The sequence below is a fragment of the Oncorhynchus mykiss genome, chromosome 1 (genome assembly GCF_013265735.2).
Source record: "Oncorhynchus mykiss isolate Arlee chromosome 1, USDA_OmykA_1.1, whole genome shotgun sequence".
In the NCBI taxonomy this organism is placed as follows: Eukaryota; Metazoa; Chordata; class Actinopteri; order Salmoniformes; family Salmonidae; genus Oncorhynchus; species Oncorhynchus mykiss.
The window spans coordinates 17,263,466-17,283,397 of record NC_048565.1 but is presented as its reverse complement, the minus strand read 5'-3'; the positions used below and the strand labels follow the sequence as shown (position 1 = coordinate 17,283,397).

The 19,932-nt window shown below is 41.4% G+C and overlaps 2 protein-coding genes across 7 annotated transcripts in view; both read right to left on the bottom strand.

Moving 5' to 3' along the window:
- The window catches only part of LOC110494078 (CREB-regulated transcription coactivator 1), a 40,327-nt gene extending 30,529 nt beyond the window's left edge, over positions 1-9,798 (bottom strand). Inside the window, exons 1-5 of the mRNA XM_036955861.1 lie at positions 9,629-9,798; positions 6,239-6,355; positions 4,428-4,553; positions 3,791-3,852; positions 1,893-1,987 (exon numbers count right to left, since the gene is read on the bottom strand). Of these exons, the coding sequence (XP_036811756.1) occupies positions 1,893-1,987; positions 3,791-3,852; positions 4,428-4,553; positions 6,239-6,355; positions 9,629-9,754 (526 nt within the window). The 5' untranslated portion in view covers positions 9,755-9,798. The remainder of the gene's footprint in view (positions 1-1,892; positions 1,988-3,790; positions 3,853-4,427; positions 4,554-6,238; positions 6,356-9,628) is intronic.
- Positions 9,799-11,347: 1,549 nt separating this feature from the next.
- On the bottom strand, positions 11,348-19,445 carry klhl26 (kelch-like family member 26). Of its 6 annotated transcripts, none has more exons than XM_021568458.2 (4): positions 19,306-19,443; positions 19,092-19,155; positions 16,586-16,768; positions 11,348-14,308 (listed from the first exon to the last, which is right to left on the bottom strand). In XM_021568458.2, the coding sequence occupies exons 2-4, from the start codon at positions 19,139-19,141 to the stop codon at positions 12,727-12,729; spliced, it is 1,815 nt and encodes a 604-aa protein (XP_021424133.1). In that variant the 5' UTR covers positions 19,142-19,155; positions 19,306-19,443; the 3' UTR covers positions 11,348-12,726. The 6 variants fall into 6 exon arrangements, with proteins under 6 accessions (XP_021424133.1, XP_021424048.1, XP_036811562.1 ...); XM_021568373.2 differs by having other exon boundaries at positions 19,253-19,413; XM_036955667.1 differs by having other exon boundaries at positions 19,280-19,412.
- Positions 19,446-19,932: the final 487 nt, after the last annotated feature.

Below are 19,932 nucleotides of genomic sequence, written 5' to 3'. Positions count from 1 at the left end.
AGGTCGCTCTTGCTGCTGGTGAGTCTCTGATCCACCTCTACGCAGACGACACCATTCTGTATACTTCCGGCCCTTCTTTGGACACTGTGTTAACAACCCTCCAGGCAAGCTTCAATGCCATACAACTCTCCTTCCGTGGCCTCCAACTGCTCTTAAATACAAGTAAAACTAAATGCATGCTCTTCAACCGATCACTACCTGCACCTACCCGCCTGTCCAACATCACTACTCTGGACGGCTCTGACTTAGAATACGTGGACAACTACAAATACTTAGGTGTCTGGTTAGACTGTAAACTCTCCTTCCAGACCCATATCAAACATCTCCAATCCAAAGTTAAATCTAGAATTGGCTTCCTATTTCGCAACAAAGCATCCTTCACTCATGCTGCCAAACATACCCTTGTAAAACTGACCATCCTACCAATCCTCGACTTTGGCGATGTAATTTACAAAATAGCCTCCAATACCCTACTCAACAAACTGGATGCAGTCTATCACAGTGCAATCCGTTTTGTCACCAAAGCCCCATACACTACCCACCATTGCGACCTGTACGCTCTCGTTGGCTGGCCCTCGCTTCATACTCGTCGCCAAACCCACTGGCTCCATGTCATCTACAAGACCCTGCTAGGTAAAGTCCCCCCTTATCTCAGCTCGCTGGTCACCATAGCATCTCCCACCTGTAGCACACGCTCCAGCAGGTATATCTCTCTAGTCACCCCCAAAACCAATTCTTTCTTTGGCCGCCTCTCTTTCCAGTTCTCTGCTGCCAATGACTGGAACGAACTACAAAAATCTCTGAAACTGGAAACTCTTATCTCCCTCACTAGCTTTAAGCACCAACTGTCAGAGCAGCTCACAGATTACTGCACCTGTACATAGCCCACATATAATTTAGCCCTATCAACTACCTCTTTCCCAACTGTATTTAATTTATTTATTTATTTTGCTCCTTTGCACCCCATTATTTTTATTTCTACTTTGCACATTCTTCCATTGCAAAACTACCATTCCAGTGTTTTACTTGCTATATTGTATTTACCTTGCCACCAAGGCCTTTTTTTGCCTTTACCTCCCTTCTCACCTCATTTGCTCACATTGTATATAGACTTGTTTATACTTTATTATTGACTGTATGTTTGTTTTACTCCATGTGTAACTCTGTGTTGTTGTATCTGTCGAACTGCTTTGCTTTATCTTGGCCAGGTCGCAATTGTAAATGAGAACTTGTTCTCAACTTGCCTACCTGGTTAAATAAAGGTAAAATAAATAAATAAATAAATATTTGACATGCAAAGACCCAAACAGTGTTCCATAGAAATCCTGGTTGAGAATGAAACTACTGAACAAATATACAATGAAACAGCACACCAAGTAAGTGAAAGAAATAGGTTTTGATTATGTTTTACTGGTAATGGGGACATACGTAAATGCCAACAAAATAACTTTTTGGTCAGTGTGGTGTGTGTGTAACCTTTTATTTAACTACGCAAATCAGTTAAGAATAAATTCTTATTTACAATGACGGTCTACCCCGGACGACGCTGGGCCAATTGTGCGGCTCCTTATTCGACTCCCAATCACGGCAGGATGTGATACAGCCTGGATTCAAACCAGACTGTAGTGACACCTCTTGCACAGATGCAGTGCCTTTGACCGCTGCGTCCATGTGTGTGTGTGTGTGTGTTTTAACAAGTACTAGAATGCTTACAAGGCCACTAAAATTTAAAATATCAGTATCGTTTTTTTGTCAAGGAAAATATTGGATATTGGTATCAGCCAAAAATGTAATTTCGGTGCATCACTAGTGGATTCATGCAAAAATAAAGTGGTACAGGCCTGAATAAATAGAAGCTGTTCCGTGTCCATGTTTCCTGGATCCTCCATTACCTTGTTTAGGCTGGAGCTCTTGTGAACCCCCTGTAAATGAGTCCTGGGGCACTGGGTTCATGGCACTCTGGTGTAGGGCTGAGTCGGAGTTCGTCCTGTGGCATTAGAATGAAGAGAAAGATCAACAAAATCTCTGTGGCCCCTATTCCCCAACCACATATGTGCCATGGTATTTTTCAAACTGGGTCAAATACATTTAAGTTGTTAAATTAAGCATGCAATTAAAAAAATATATACAGTGGGGGCAAAAAAGTATTTAGTCAGCCACCAATTGTGCAAGTTCTCCCACTTAAAAAGATAAGGCCTGTAATTTTCATCATAGGTACACTTCAACTATGACAGACAAAATGAGATTTTTTTTTCCTGAAAATCACATTGTAGGATTTTTAATGAATTTATTTGCAAATGATGGTGGAAAATAAGTATTTGGTCAATAACAAAAGTTTCTCAATACTTTGTTATATACCCTTTGTTGGCAATGACAGAGGTCAAACATTTTCTGTAAGTCTTCACAGGGTTCACACACTGTTGCTGTTATTTTGGCCCATTCCTCCATGCAGATCTCCTCTAGAGCAGTGATGTTTTGGGGCTGTTGCTGGGCAACATGGAATTTCAACTCCCTCCAAAGATTTTCTATGGGGTTGAGAGCTGGAGACTGGCTAGGCCACTCCAGGACCTTGAAATGCTTCTTATGAAGCCACTCCTTCGTTGCCCGGGCGGTGTGTTTGGGATCATTGTCATGCTGAAAGACCCAGCCACGTTTCATCTTCAATGCCCTTGCTGATGGAAGGAGGTTTTCACTCAAAATCTCACGATACATGGCCCCATTCATTCTTTCCTTTACACGGATTAGTCGTCCTGGTCCCTTTGCAGAAAAACAGCCCCAAAGCATGATGTTTCCACCCCCATGCTTCACAGTAGGTATGGTGTTCTTTGGATGCAACTTGGCATTCTTTGTCCTCCAAACACGAGTTGAGTTTTTACCAAAAAGTTATATTTGGTTTCATCTGACCATATGACATTCTCCGAATCTTCTTCTGGATCATCCAAATGCTCTCCAGCAAACTTCAGACGGGCCTGGACATGTACTGGCTTAAGCAGGGGGACACGTCTGGCACTGCAGGATTTGAGTCCCTGGCGGCGTAGTGTGTTACTGATGGTAGGCTTTGTTACTTTGGTCCCAGCTCTTTGCAGGTCATTCACTAGGTCCCCCTGTGTGGTTCTGGGATTTTTGCTTACCGTTCTTGTGATCATTTTGACCCCACGGGGTGAGATCTTGCGTGGATCCCCAGATCGAGGGAGATTATCAGTGGTCTTGTATGTCTTCCATTTCCTAATAATTGCTCCCACAGTTGATTTCTTCAAACCAAGCTGCTTACCTATTGCAGATTCAGTCTTCCCAGCCTGGTGCAGGTCTACAATTTTGTTTCTGGTGTCCTTTGGCAGCTCTTTGGTCTTGGCCATAGTGGAGTTTGGAGTGTGACTGTTTGAGGTTGTGGACAGGTGTCTTTTATACTGATAACAAGTTCAAACAGGTGCCATTAATACAGGTAACGAGTGGAGGACAGAGGAGCCTCTTAAAGAAGAAGTTACAGGTCTGTGAGAGCCAGAAATCTTGCTTGTTTGTAGGTGATAAATACTTATTTTCCACCACAATTTGCAAATAAATTAATTAAAAATCCTACAATGTGATTTTCTGGATTAGTTGAAGTGTACCTATGATGAAAATTACAGGCCTCGTCTTTTTAAGTGGGAGAACTTGCACAATTGGTGGCTGACTAAATACTTTTTTGCCCCACTGTACATAGGCATTGCATATCCTGTGCTTTTCCTGAATGTAGATTAAATTGATCCCAACCCTAGTTTTTCCGAATATGAAGTCGTCGTTAATGGCCTACCTCCTCCAACTGGTATCCGGTGGGGGTGAGAGGTACACTGAGCCATAGGGGCAGCTGTCAATGTGAATCTCAGTTAAGGACACAAAAAATATATTTAAAAATAGCTGTGAAACATAAATCTTACGTAAATCTATATTTGAATGGTCAAGTTAACTGTCAGTATTCATTGACTAAAGTGCTAAGTCTACCTAAGAATTTTCCAACAATGACAACACGCTGTTTTTATACTTGGTCCCACCTGAGCCGAGTCAGAGAGGAAGAGGCGAAGCAAGAGGGTTTACTCCACCAAAAAGTTCAAAGTGTCAAATTTGGTCAAAAAAAATCAAATTGCTAATTTGCTAAGTAAAGGCTTATTGGATCAAATAGGAGTTTCGTAATGGTTAGGTTGTTACGAATGAACTGATGTGGAATTTTGGCAACTTTGGGGAAAAAAAAAAAAAAAAAAAAAAAAAAAAAAAAAACTTAATATTGGAGTTCTGCCTGTTGTTCACGTGCATATCTGCCCTTTCATTGGCTAGAATGGTCCCACCTGATATCGCTTTACATCTTTGAGGACATGCATTTCCATTATTAGTGCAGTCACAACTATCTTGTCAATATAATAGATCATCTTTGGCTGAGTGCAAAAGAAGGATATCTGGCGGCCATGTTTGTCCACAGAGAGGGGCCGGCGGTTCGGGGAGGTGATTCGGTTCCGATCACGGTAAACGCGGTCTACCAGTCCGTGATGCCTGGTCGACCGACTGCTGTCCAAGGTGGAATTCTGGACAGGAAATGCAAAAATCAACCATATGAGAAACATTTGTCTTTTGAAATTGTATTATTTTTTTGTATGTATGTTTCAAATGTCTTTGTATAATATGGTGCAAATGTATTCATTTAAAAATGGGTCACGCTATGGGCCCTCAAACACATTCTCAAGTTAACAAACATATTTCAAAAATGGAATGCCATGATATAGAAAGCAATGACATAGTCTACTTGTGTCTTTTTAAAGGCCAGTGCAGTCTAAAACGTGATTTTCCCGTTAAATAAAAATACACTATAAAAACGCAACCATTTCAAAAGTGTTACAGATCATACAAGGAAATCCGTCCATTGAAATTAATTAGTCCTTAATATATGGATCTCACATGAATGGGAATACATATATGCATCTGTTGGTCACAGAAACTATTTATTTTTTATTTTTAAGGGCGTGAATCAGACAACCGGTCAGTATCTGGTGTGACCATTTGCCTCCTGCAGCGCAACACATCTCCTTCACATAGAGTTGATCAGGCTGTTGATTGTGACCTGTGGAATGTTGTCCCACTCCTCTTCAATGGCTGTGCAAAGTTGCTGGATATCCCTCAAAACTTGAGACATCTGTGGCATTGTGTGACAAAACTGCACATTTTAGAGTGGCCTTTTATTGTACCCAGCACAAGGTGCACCCACGTAATGATCATGCTGTTTAATCAGCTTCTTGAAATTCCACACCCATCAGATGCATTTTCTTGGCTCACTAACAGTGATGTAAACAAATTTTTGCAAAAAACTTTTGTGAAAGAAGCTTTTTGTGCTATGGAACATTTCTGGGATATTTTATTTGGGCTCGCGTTACATGTTGCGTTTATAATTTTTTTTCCAGTACATTTCTACACTATGATGTTGGGGGGGGGGGGGGGGGGGGGGGAAAGTGAAAATTATGATAATGCCCTTTTAAAAAGAACACCTGCAATCTTTCTGTTTTGGTAGGATGGAGTTTTGGCCTGCCTGGTGACATCACCAGGTGGTACATTTGTTAATAGACCAATAAGAGAGTTCCAAACCTCTCTTCTCCCCCCCACTCAGACCACTCCCAGACAGTCATTTAAAACAATCAGAGTAAGGTACTTAAATTGTTACCCAGAAATTATTTCATATGGAGATAAAAACTGCTTCATTGGACCATTAAACATTCAAGATTTTATTTTTATTTTATTTTACCTTTATTTAACCAGGCAAGTCAGTTAAGAACAAATTCTTATTTTCAATGACGGCCTGGGAACAGTGGGTTAACTGCCTGTTCAGGGGCAGAACGACAGATTTGTACCTTGTCAGCTCGGGGGTTTGAACTCGCAACCTTCCGGTTACTAGTCCAACGCTCTAACCACTAGGCTACCCTGCCGCCCCTATGGGATGGGGAGAGGGTGTCTGATTCTCAATGTTAGCTTCCTTCCGAGATGGTTGGTCCCAGAAAATTCAGTGTATCGATACGCCAGGACACGTCTTCAAAATGGTAAAATACTAAAGTGTCTTGTAATGTTAACAGGAATCCAATTCAAGGTAACGCGAGGGTAAAACAGCCCATCATGGAAGCAATCAAAGACTACATTTCCCTCAGGTGAGACTGATTTGCATCATTAAACAAAAATGTATTTTTGTATTTTTTTAAACCAACTGATAGAGAAGCTGAGAGCTCACCTGAAAAGGCAGGTCAATGTTGCTATTTCCAATCTGATTGACATTGGGCAGTGAGCCTCCATAGTACTGTCCACGATTCTGCCCTAGTTGCAAATACTGGGTCTTCTGTAACTGCAACTGTGCAAAGTAAAATTGCATGAAAGCATGAATGAATGATTAAACTGATAGGCCTAGAATGAAAAAAAAAAAAAATCACATTCCAAAAGTTGATACACAAGTTACAGTGCTAAAGATAGACTGGACCACATCTAAAACATTTTTTTTAAAAGGACAAATGAGATAAGACATAGGTTAGTCAGCAGATCCAACACCTTATTCTTGCTTAAAGCTGCACTAGAGGGTCAGACAGACCGTTTGCTTAAATTAAGACACCGCGGAACCAGCGCAAGATTTGGCTCAGAATACATACCTCAATCCAGGGATGAATTCCAAAATGGCTGCTGTGGCATCTGCTACCTAGCATGAGGACGAAAAGGTCAGTTTTCTGAAAAACTAGCAGTCATTAAATCTTCTCGGTATAACATTTGGGATAATGGGACAATTGAGTACAACGCATTTCTTATCCCTCACGCCGGTGCTGCAGTGTCTTAATTTAAAGGGAAACTTCAGGATTTTGGCAATTAATCACTTTATCTACATCCCCAGAGTCAGATGAACTCAGGGATACCATTTGTATATCTCTGTGTGCAGTTTTAAGCTCAATACCTAACTGATGTAAGACCAATACTAGAATTATTTGGTAACTGCTAGCATGCTCCTTTTGAAGATACTCTTCAAAAAGAGGTAAGGCTTCAGATGTCGAAATATGGGCAGGACTCCACTGTCCTAACTTTTGGGGGAAGCTTGTTCCACCATTGGGGTCAAGAGGGGGCCAAGAGACCAGAGGTGGCGGAACAGAGTGCTGCTTCGTAGGCAAGCACCAGGGTCTTGAAGATGCTTTGAACTTTGACGGGAAGCCAGTGGAGTGTGCGGACGAGCGGGGAGACATGGGAAGGTTGAACACCAGGGGGGCTGCGGCATTCTGGATAAATTGCAGGGATTTGATGACAAGCAGGGAGCCCAGCCAACAAAGAGTTGCAGTAGTCTAGACAGGAGATTAAATGTGTCTGGATTAGGAACTGCGCCGTGTGAGGTAAGGTCATACTTTACTGGATGTTGTAGAGCATGAAACCGCAGGAGCAAGTCACTGCTTTGATGTTTGCAGAGAATGGCAGGTTGTTGTCCAGGGTTACACCAAGGTTCTTTGCACTCTGGGAGAGGGTCACCGTGGAGTTGTCAACCCGTGATAGAGGTCTTGGAGCGGGCAGACGTTTCCAGGGAGGAAGACCAGCTCTGTTTTGTTGAGGTTGAGCTTGAGGTGGTTGGCTGACATCCCCTCAAAGGAGGAAGAAGAATAGTTGAGTGTCTTCTGCATAGCAATGATAGGAGAGACCATGTGAGGATATCACAGAGCCGAGTGAGTTGGTGTAAAGCGAAAAGAGCAGGACCTAGAACCGAGCCCTGGGGGACACCAGTAATGAAAACATGTGGTGCAGACACAGATCCTCTCCACACTACCTTGTAGGAGCGACCTGCCAGGTAGGATGCAATCCAGGAGTGTGCAGAGCCCGAGACGCCCAACCGTGAGAGGGAGGAGTGGAGGATCTGATGGTTCAGTGTGTCCAAGGCAGTGGATATATCTAGGAGAATGAGAACAGATGAGTCAGCTTTGGCAGAACGGAGAGCCTCTGTGACACAGAGGGGAGCAGTCTCAGTTGAGTGAGCCGCCTTGAAGCTTGACTGGTTAGGGTCAAGTAGATTGTTCTGAGCGAGATAACGAGAGAGAGAGAGAGAGAGTTGGTCATAGACAGCATACTCAAGTATTTTGGAAAGAAAATAACTTAGGGATACTGGTCTATAGTTTCACAGAGGGGTCGAGTGTTGGTTTCTTGAGGAGGGGAGCGACTCTAGCCATCTTGAAGTCATAGGGGATGCAGTCAGTGGTCAGCTGATGAGAGAAGTGAGGAATGGTAGAAGGTCTCCAGAGTTGGTCTGGAGAAGGGAGTCAAGTGGGCAGGTTGTGGGGTGGCCCGACATCACTAGTCGCAGGATTTCATCTGAAGAGAGGGAAGAGTACAAGGCGTATGGTTGTTCTGTGTGATTGGGACCAGTGGATCAGTAGGCTGAGTGAGAGGAGCGGATGTCATCACCTTTTTTTCAAAGGTGTTGACAAAGTAATCGCAAAGAGGGAGGAGGATTAAAGGAGGTAGAAAGTGGAGAATAATTTCACAGGATTGGAGGCAGAAGCTTGAAATGTAGTGATAAAAAGCAGCTTTAAGGAAAGAAGATGTCGCTAAATGTCAAACATTTTATTTTATTTGTTTTTAAATCAAATAGGCATATTTTAAAACCACAACATAAATATATCCTGTACTCCTAAACCATTCCTTTATTATATTCACAACTGGTAGGTTCACCACCATACTCCTTTCGATAATTATTGAATGATTTAGATCACCAATTGCTTTAATAATGAATTGCATGAAGGATGGATTAACCAAAGGCCTGATTTGATGGGGATGAATAAACAGGCTAACATGAACATTTGATACAAACCAGACTGATTGACAGTAACCAACTTTGCATTACACATAATGAACATCTTCAAGACAAGGAAGTAAATCCCATGTTCTCCAACTCTGCCTTCAAGGCTTCGAAGTTTCAAATCTGTCAAACCTCAGCATGCATATACACGTAAATGCTGCGGGATTCTTGGTGCTGTCAAAGATGGTTTGGTACTTTGTAAATATGCAAACCCATTGCATGGCGTGCAAAACTGAATTGTGAATTCTGTCAAAATGGCTTGTCAACATTAGCGGTAACGTTGTATGCATAGCAAGTGACGCTTTAGTTTACAGGTAAACAATTAAACCGTTAGTGTCAAACGCACCAGTTTGAGTCGAACTGGTAAACATGTTCAGTCTTCATTGCAATTTCTAGCGGTTAAATTACTATCTAGCTTACTACACGGAATCTTTTGATTGATGTATGGGAATATGAATAGGACCAGGCGCTTGCTAGCAATAACCTAGCTAGTTATACCTGAGCTTGCCTGGGTGCCCTACCATAGCAAACATCAAAGACAGCTCACGGGATGGTTGCGGTTAACAAATTATAAATGTTGGCAAAGTAACGCCCCAATCAATGATGGTTATCAGAATACAAATATTTAGCTTTAATTGCGAGGGCAGTCAATCGACCACTTATGTTTGCCACTACCAGCTGGCTAAAAACAACTTGTAATAAAAACGTGCTGCAGTTAACGTAAGCTAGCTAACCTTAGGTTACTGACAGTACAGCAGTAGCTAGCTAGCCTAGCAGCAGAATGAATAAACAAAACAAGGCACTTACCCGTGCAGCTCTAGTAATGTTTAGGTCTTTCATCACCTCTTCGAAAGCCGCAGTCTCTTCGGCCTGTTTCTGATTATGTAAAGCGATTTTCTCGCTAAATTTACGTGGATTGTTTGAACTCGCCATCTTCTGCTCTTCTTCTCAATGGGACCTTACGCACAACGCTTGGATACGATGGTTTTGTCGTCATTACGCGCGTACATGTTTCTATTGCATTTCGTGGAATACAAATGAGCATTGTCGCATAATTAAATCATAATTAACTTGTGTAGGCCTATTTGATTTGTATTACGTACTCTAAAATGTCAATGACATTTGTTTAAAGGGATAGATCACTCAAAAACTATGTACATGTCAGCACGACATCAGTCAAGTTTAAGATAGAGCATTTCAGTACCGAGCAAAAACGGTGATATCCGATTTTTCATAGGAAAGGTTGATACAAGGAAAACAATCTACTTCTTGAAGTTAAATTTAATTAAAAGAAACTTAACATCTGAACACCACAATGACCTGGGTACTGAACAAGGCACTGTATCAACAGAGGATAACCTACCTGTCTGGAGCAGCACAATATACTTAGACATTCAAAGTTCTTGACATTTTCCGGATTGACTGACCTTCACGTTTTAAAGTAATAATGGACTGTCATTTCTCTTTGCTTATTTGAGCTGTTCTTGTCATAATATGGACCTAGTATTTTATCAAATAGGGCTATATTCTGTATACCACCCCTACATTGTCACAAATGCATGAAGAAAGAAATTTCACAAATTATCAAGGCACATCTGTTCATTGAAATGCATTCCAGGTGACTACCTCATGAAGCTGGTTGAGAGAATGCAAAGCTGTCAAGGCAAAGGGTGGCTACTTTGAAGAATCTCAAATAGAAAATATATTTTGATTTGTTCAACACATTCTTGGTTACATGATTACATGTGTTATTTCATAGTTTTGATGTTTTCACTATTATTCTACAATGTAGAAAAGAGTACAAATAAAAACCCTGGAATGTGTATGTGTGTCAATTTTTGCCTGGCACTGTATATTTTGTTGTTGTAAAAAGCAAGATATTGCTCTACCAAAGTTTAAATACCTGTAGTGGATAGATCACATCCTTGGAACTGTATCAATGTCATGATGTACAGAGCTGAACTGAAATATACCAAATGTATCAGTTATCCAGATACAGTACACCTATAATTGACAGGAAAGTCAATATTGGGATTCATGTCTTTCGGTCATGACCTTTGACATTTAACAATGATGGAGTTGCACAGTATTTCGCAGTGTATGTATGCATGTATAAATGCAGTCAAGTAGCACCTCCATATAATCCATACATTAATTATTAATCGTCGTCTCCTGTAAATCATCTGACACTTTTAAAACATGAAGCTCTGGAGCAAGAGGTTCTCTCTATACCTTATTCAAATGAATGTTCTGTAAAACTTACAGAAATTACAATTATACCGATTACCAATCACAAAAAAATGTGCACAATCTTCATTTCACATCTGTATTACAGTACTGTATAAAAGCTCATAAGATGAAACATTGTGTGGCCTTGTATTTCAGTTTCACTGATAGAAAATAAAACCTGAACTACGATTGGGAATAAGGATTAACTGGTCTTCAATTTACATTAATCTGCCAATCCATTAACATTTTGTAGGTCTTTGTAAAATGATGCATTCCACCATTGAGACAACACTTGAATACCTTTTTCAGTTCACGTAACACCTTTAATTAAAAGTTATACATTTGGATACAGAAAAGTCTACATTCTCATTGGATTACAGTGAATTCCACTTATAATGCACTTAATAGATAACTATGTGCTTCTGAGTTGGACAGACAAAACATCACAAAAAACCTGTTCCTAAGGCAAACAGGTGACATTTTCAGAACCAAACATTTTTCAACGAGTGCCATGTTGTGCTTCCAAATAAAATTCAGCTCGTCTCAGCATTGCCAACAGTCTAAAATCAGTAAAAGCCATATCAGTTTTGCATACAATACTGAAATCCTCACAAATAGGCTACTCCTCAAAACAAAAATGCTACCATCTGCACAGTACTAAAATAAGAAATACACTAGGGAAAATAATCACATTTCACTGCTTGTGTGCTGTGCTGTTCTTTCCATCTATGCCTTTACTTTGACCCTTACTTCAAGTTCAGCCCCTTGCGACCAGCTCTTTGAGATTCACAGTTCTGTCAGGACTGGATAAGTGAAAGCAGTACGCTTGTCTAGGTAAAATTCATTACCATAGTGCTCACACTGATGTTGTCCTTTTATGTAGGAGCTTGGATAAAGAACGTGGCACCAAAATATATCTGATATACCTACCAAAGGAGCACTAAACACAGCTGTTCTCACACACTTACACAAAGGAGTTGAAAAAAATGATTACGGTGCCATAAGAGACATATTAGCTTGTCAGTTTGGAATACACATTTCATTATGATGACTGTGTGCAAACGTCTCCAGTCAATTGAACGGCCTAATGAGCACATCACCATACACAGCAAAAACAGATGTTCTGAAATAAACATAAAACATTAGGAGAGTCTTCTTAAGTCAATCACTAGTTCTCAAATGGTCCTAAACAGTCAAATATGTCATCCCATATGTTGTAAAACATTTTTTTTTTTACATTTTCTTTTATTATTTGAATGAATATACTCAATTAAATAATCAAAACATGCTTCCTTGATGCATGGCACAAATTTAAAAACTATCCTGCAAATCAGTTAATAGGTTGACTGTGGGTAGTGTTTTAAGTGTTGCTTAAAATACCCTAAAAGCGAGTTTGTCCCAGAAAGCTAACACTTATTTTCCATTAAAACTGCTCATTACAATGTAGCACATGGACCTCAACCATAGGATGGAAAATGAAGTAATACACTGTATATTATAGCAAAATAGTATTCCTATTTCCACTTATTCCCTCAAACACACACACCCACCCACATTACATCAAAATGACCACTAATATTTCAATAGTTTATGTAATGTGCCATGTTTGTATTAATTTGACAGCTCAACAGTAAGAATGCATGGAATCAAATTGTCTGTCTCTTTTGGCCGAAGGATTACCGTTGCGTGGTGGTTTGTGGAAGTATGATCGGCGTACACGCAATTCCTGCAAAAGACTCAGGAAAGTGCAAATCCCTCTCCCACTCATCAGTCTCTGTGTTGTACACTTGCACAATGCTTGTGACATTATTTAGATGCCAATTGTACCCTCCAACGATATAGATCTTTTTATCCAACAAGCAGCAGCCTGCCTCAGATTGCCCTGTTCGCATGGGGCTAACAGTGGTCCACTGGTCATTCTCTGGAATATAATACTCAACTGCTAGGACATCAAAGCAGCGATCCACATGGTCCATGCGACCGCCCAGGCAGTAAACACGGTCTTTGGCACTGATCATAGCATGAAGCACTCTGGGCTCGTTCATAGGCGATTTGAAATCCCATTGGTCAGACGTGGGGTCGTAACAGTGCAGGGTTTTCTTATCATCCACTGAGACACCGTAACCCCCTGAGATGTAGAGCTTGTCGCCACAGGGAGTTCCTGCATGGCCCCAGATTCTGCGTTTTAGTGGTTCCACGTAGGTCCACTCGTTTTTCTTAGGACAGTAGCACTCTACGGACGACAGACTTCCAGATCGGTTGCGCCCCCCAGTGGCGTAGAGTTGTCCTTGAAGAGCGTTGAGGTGGAACTGAATACGCCCCTCCTGCATTGGCTGGATACGCAGCCATTTGCTCAGGTGTGGGTCATAACGGAAGCAGATGTCCACTGCCCCTTCACCGCTGCGGTATTGCAGGTGCTGCCCGCCGACTACGTACACAAAGTTGTCCAGCACTGATACACAGGCGTGGCTGGATCCTGTCTCCATCTCCGTTAGTTCCTTGAACTGACGCGCTGCAATGTCTGGGAGATAGAACACCTTACTGCTCACAGTGCGATCGTTGTCAGTGTAGGGTGTCCCGCCAAAGGTAATTAGCGAAACCACGTTGGAGCGGATCACAGTCCGCGGGGACTGCATCTTGTGTTGACGGAACGGGAGGATCTGGTAGTTGAAGGCCTCCAGGAGGTACTGCCTGCACAACACGTCCTCCACCATGATGTCCACCGTCTGCACGCTGTCCACCAGCTCCGAGGAGGGCATGAGGGGGAATCGCACGTGGCAGAGGACCTCGTTTACACCGGCTCGGCGGGCCTCATCGTGCTGCAGCCAGCGGATGGCAGCGTGGAACAGGTCAATCTCGCTGCAGTTCTTCAGCTTGTTGCTCTGTAGGAAGAAGACCAGGCGCTCCATGGGGATGTGCAGGAAGTCTTCCTCCTCTGCAATCTGCAGGAAGTGGCGGAAGGTGAAGGTGTCCACAGACTCCTTGAGGGAGGTCAGGTTGAAGGTGGTGGCCATCTGGCCGATGTTCAGGCAGGTCTCTACGCTCATAGCTGACTTGAGGAATTCTTCGCAAAGGTCAACGACTGGGACCATCTGTAGAAAGACTGCTGCTCCCAGTACGTCTTGAATGCAGTCCAGGTCAAGCGTGACCTCTGCGCTGTAGGCAAAGTCAATTATGTGTTTCAGGCCACGGGCAGACAAGCCCTTCAGCTCAATGGTTTCCTGGTTTGACTCCCTCATGCCTCCAGTGAACATGGCTCTGTAAGGCAAGTGAGAAAGTCATTTAAATAACTGTCATTTTGTTAAACTTGTTTTATTGATTTCCTCCCATTCAAAACAACATATTCATCCCAGGTAAATTAGACAATGAACAACAACTCCTCTCTACTTGCCATGTAACATCAGGATGAGAACATCAGATTATACATTTAAACATATGTGACCGACCGGCTCGATCTTACATAGCAACATTTTAAATTGTTTTTAAAATATTTTTTACATTGGATAAAAGTAGAGACTCACAGCTAGAAAATTGTACATCATACACCATAGTTGATGAACAATGGGAAAGTAATTCTGCTTTGGAAGTTGATAAACTTGTAACCTCACTTTTGAGAAAATGTTTTGGTACCTACTGGAGAGCTCCTCTTTGTCTACACCCATTCAGCGTCGTTCACACACTATCCACCCATCTCTTTAAGGATTCACATGTGAGGCTATGTACTAAACAACCAAAGATTAAGACTATAGGCTGGTTTAGACTACGAGTGGGTTTGTAAATTTAATCTGGAGTACCAGAGTGTGCTCTGGGCGTTCGTAAACTCAGAGCATTGTCAGATTGTCCTTTCGTAAATTCAGAGGAGTATGGTTGATCCGAGCATTCTGGCCTAACAACAGCAGTCAAGCACCCAAGCTAACGGGCTAACATTGGCTAGCTACTTCAAAACACAAATGAGAGAACAGCTCACTGACCATTTTACTCGCCCTAGCAGAGCTGGTTTGGCTGTTTTTATGTTATCCAGAGCGTTGGTGACTGCAACTATGCTGCTGGCAACAATTTAATTACGCTTTTTTTTTTTTGCTAACGTTTACTGACACAGGCCATATTCAACGGGTGTTGAGCTTTCGGAAATTTGTCAGTTATTATGCGCTGTGGCACACTCAGACGAGAGTGCACGGAAATCGGAGTAGATAAAGTGAATTTACCAGCTACGTCTATTGACAGTTGTCACAGTGACATCATGAACACTCTATTGCAATGGTTACTTGCATAGCTAAACAATGAACCATAATCCCAACTCATAACGTTACTACCCTGCATGAATCTGCAGGTAGCTGACCAACCAGGTTCAATGTTAGCTAGCTAACATTAGGCTATAACTAGCAATGCAAATGGCTCTGAGATTTGAATAATTTACTACACAGATCATAGATGTAATGCTAGCTAGCCAGCCAGCTAATGTTAGCTAGCTAACAGAACACTAACTTGAAATTAAAACAACTTTGACAAAATTAGAAACATGTAATATCTGAAAATATAGCTAGCTAGACTATCTATACATGGATGGACGCTTCTCCCTCTCTGTCACAGATGCCATAGTTGCCCTTAGTTTGAAGATGTAATCCGGAGACAGCCTTCTGTGTGTTCTCTTTTGAACTCCGTCTGCATATTTGCAATCAAATGCCAGATTTTTTTCCATCTCCTTAGCTATCATACTCTTAATTCCACTGATTTCAAAACTCAGTCCTCCAGAAAGTGGAGAGCAACACTTATGCAGCTCTACTACGTGATATCTTTTTTTTTTTTTTTTTAAGCTGTGCTAGAAAGGATTACCTACACATACTGACCAGCTCATGATATAGACAGAAGCCCGCTACATGGCAGACCAATCAGAACTCTTCTCTTGGCATGTCCAGCCCACTCATCATCTCAACCAATCTTGGCTAGCGATTAGGTTGCTGTCTTTTTCCGTGGCTAAACTAACTAGGCTCCTAACTTAATTTTATTCGTATTTCCAGATGGCATACAAGTTTGTTATTAAGGTACATGAAAGTTCACACGTTCAAGAAGGCATTTCTGCCAAAAAAACACAATTTGATTTAAAAAAAAATAAGTTTACGTTCAAATGGCGCTCCTGTGAAGTAGTGACACGCGGCATACGCCTAGTTTCCTGAAACAAGTTACATATTCACATTATACACCTGTAATGTTATTATATCCCTACCTATCAGTTCCACATACTGCAACAATTACTCAGTTCTCTCTACCATACCTCATCTGACTAAGCTTTTGATGTATCAATTATTTCACACCAAAGACCTATTTACCAACACAGTCTCTCAACACTCTTCCCTTCACCTCTACATCTGTATGATGATTTGATTTGTATATCTTGACTTTACCTGGGTCTCTCTTTCCAGGTCAGTGCATCTCTACAGTCAAAAAAATACATCCAGTGTCCAGTTGTCTCAAATCAGTGCAGAGGAAAGGAGATGAAGAGCAGAAGCCATGTCGGAGAGACAGCGTCAGTCTCACCTGAAGTAGTCACTGCAGGAGGCCAGCACTGCCTTGTGAACCTGGAAGCGCTCCTCATTGATGGCCAGCACCACATCCAGGAGCTGCCCCTGGGCTCGCAGGACCGACAAGCCCTGTAGGAGAGTGGTGCTATGGCTTGGGGCTGAGAACGTGCAACGCAGGGAGCTATTCTTGTTAGCCATACTGCAAGAGAAAAGGCCCATCACTGTCAGTGTATCAGAATAGGATATTTTAGAAAAAATGTAAGTTAGACTCAGCGAAATTACATTGCCACGAGCAGCACCGCCGATATTGAGATGAGCAAGATACAAGACTTTGCTCTCACACAGTCACACAAAGCATCTGCGTATGTGCACTGGTTCGCTTCACGCTGTTCACAGCATGGTAGCCAGGGCACCAAAACAATGGAGAAGTTGAGCCTCGCGCTTCAACGCTCTTAGTTGTTGCAGAAATTGATCCACTATGCTGTTTACTTTTTGCATCTATGCCATATCGCTGAGTCTACCTTTAAGCTTCTAGGATGCTTGTCAGTTTACTGATGTTGTTGTAGCATCAGTGACAATAATGAGCTCTTGCTCTCCTGCACTTTTTCCATCCGTTTTTCCCAGCAGCTGCATCATTACCCTCCTCCCAACTATTTTCTCTTGAATTATTCAGCTGCTTCATGGGGGAAAAAAGCTTTATTTTCTATTCAACCTGTGTTAATGATGATATCCCTTAAACACGAAAGAACATCTTTAATTGTTCACCACTGTCAGGCCACTTTAATGTCACTAGATTTTGAGTGAGGATATGACCTTCTCCATGGATCAAAGCCACCACTGAAAAGTTGTTTATATATATCTGTAAGATGTTTCCAATGTATTTTTAAGATGTATCATCAAAATGGAGCGGATTAAATTCAATAAGCCTAGCCATAAAAATGCTTATTTGATGCTGACAAGATAGGGACTAGTATGTAGCCCATTCATAGATGCCAGCTACCATTAGCATCTATTCATGAAGATATCTTTTGGCTGGGGGAGTTTTAAGAGCCCCCGATGCTCGCTCTGAACGTTAACATGCATCGCTTGCGCTACGGTTTTGGAAACATAAGTAGTCTTTCATATCAGTGAGAATTAATTTTCAAAAAACAAAAGGTTACATACCTACACACCTTTATAGGGTTAGTGTTCCCACACGGCCATATCTCCATGTTACAGTGCTTGTTTTACGGAAGACAGAGGCGACAACCTGTGCTAATTAGCTATCTAGCCTGCTGGAATACCTGTGTGTAACATGCTGAAAACACCACCCACGTCACGTGCGCTGCAAAATAAATGTACACATACATGTTATTTAATCATTGCACCCACACTGATCACAAGCATCTGCGTAGCCAGGCGCTAAAATAGAACTCACTGCAAGTCCCGCCTCTCCCATCTCATTGTTTTTAGGAGCATATACCCTTGTGGGTGATTGAAAGATTAACTGAAGTCCACACTCCAGTCGGTTGTGGTAATGCACCTTATAGTTGGTTGCAAACTGCCATTTAAAGTCCAAAGAAGAGGCCTGAAGGAGGAGAGATTACTAGAAACAAACTCGTTTTAACCTTTTATCTATGGATTAATTGTCAGAGTAGAGGACCTTGTGCATTTCAGGTAAAATAACAACCCAATGTTTATATCCCAGGACAAATTAGTTAGCAACAGCAAACTAGCTAGCTAAAGGAAGTGTTGCAGAAATGTAGTTAGTCAGCTGGAGACACACAGCAGTATGGATCTGACCTGCTACAGTAAGTGTGTATTTTTTTATTTGAAATATTATTTCTCACTGATATGAAAGATACCTTTACAAAAAAGATTGCAGTTTTGAAACTGCAGTAGAAGTGCAATAACTGCATTAGACTGGTTACACTGCAAAATTACTGCTTCCAAAAAAACTGCGTTATTTTGGAATTAAGTATTTGCAGAATACTGGTGTTATACTGTACTCAGACAGCACTCTTTTTCATAAGAGTAAATTCGATATGTTTCGAAAACCGTCTCGCAATCTATGAATCTTGACGTTTTTAAACGTTATAACAAAGCGTCTGGATTGTAGTTCACATGGTCCCATTGGTAACGTTAAAGGGTGCTGAGAACCCTTGAGACAGTTAATGTATTGGTTCTCGAAAGTAAGGGACTATGCACCGTGTTGCGCCGTTGCACCTGCTAGATTAAACTTTAACTATGAATGTAAATGTTACGAGAGATTGACAAACATATTCCTAACATTCCTTCTTACTCGATACCTTGTCATTGGAAACATTTACAGCCTTCCATTGTAGACTACAATGTACAGTGAATTAATCAATCTGCAACGATGTGAATATTAATGCAAAAAAAATTACCAGTGTCCTAATGATCCAACCGAATGCCCCCCCCATATTTATCATATTTATCTCATTCATTCCGTATTCTTAGCTGCCCTTTGGTCAAAATACAGTTTTCCCATATTGATTTCCCCACTACATTGTCATCCTCACCTGTTCTGTGGACGATTCGAGGCGAAATCCCCACCATCTGACTCCGCCATCTTCTAGCACCGTGCTGTATGCAAAGGGAATTATTTGTAAATGTAGCAGTGGGTCAAAGGCATTACTGCCCCGTTCATGACAAAATAAACTCATCAATCAATCCTATCGACCTCTAACTATTGAACAACATATGGTGCCTTTCCCCGTGCTGAAAGATGTTGACCTCTGCACCAGATGGAAATGTCCTGTCGTGCGCTGTGTTCGACTTCAGTTTGTCGGGTTTGTGCTGAGCCCATGCGCTGCTGCTGTTCACCGCTAGGATGCGCTGAGATTACAATACCGGTCATTTCAATCACTTTGGGACATCTTTCGCATAACTGGTGTATTTTGTAAAGTCTAAATACAAAACTCTAAACACTTGTAATATCCACTAAATTATGTTCAGAACCTTTGATTGTGCATTCATTGAGGTTTCACACATTTTTCACCGCTGAGTCAATCATGCAAAATCAGTTTTCTGTGAAATACCATGACAACATTTTGTTTTGTCACCAATACATCAGATAATGATAGACTCACAATTTAGTCATTTTAACTACCATTTAATCCAATATAAAAATATAAGATACACATTTCAAAACTGTTGTTTTTGGAGTGCTGAATATAATAAATAGTAGAGAGTAAATATATTTTTCCATTCAGTTTTGGACTATAACTTGACATGCACAATGTTGTATAATTTGTATCCAATGGCAGGTTGTGAGCATGTTGAGAAAAATGTCAGTCTTACAGTTTAATTATCCTTATACAGTACATACGTAGAACAAATCATCAGACATTGGAGTATTGT

What these genes read in the sequence shown, in the direction of transcription:
- klhl26 (XM_021568458.2), bottom strand. Translation starts at nt 19,141, where the DNA reads ATGGCGGAGTCAGATGGTGGGGATTTCGCCTCGAATCGTCCACAGAAC. An exon ending in TCGAATCGTCCACAGAACAG is followed by an intron (nt 16,769 to 19,091) that starts GTGAGGATGACA and finishes TTTCTCTTGCAG; the next exon opens with TATGGCTAACAAGAATAGCT. An exon ending in TCCTGCAGTGACTACTTCAG is followed by an intron (nt 14,309 to 16,585) that starts GTGAGACTGACG and finishes CTTGCCTTACAG; the next exon opens with AGCCATGTTCACTGGAGGCA.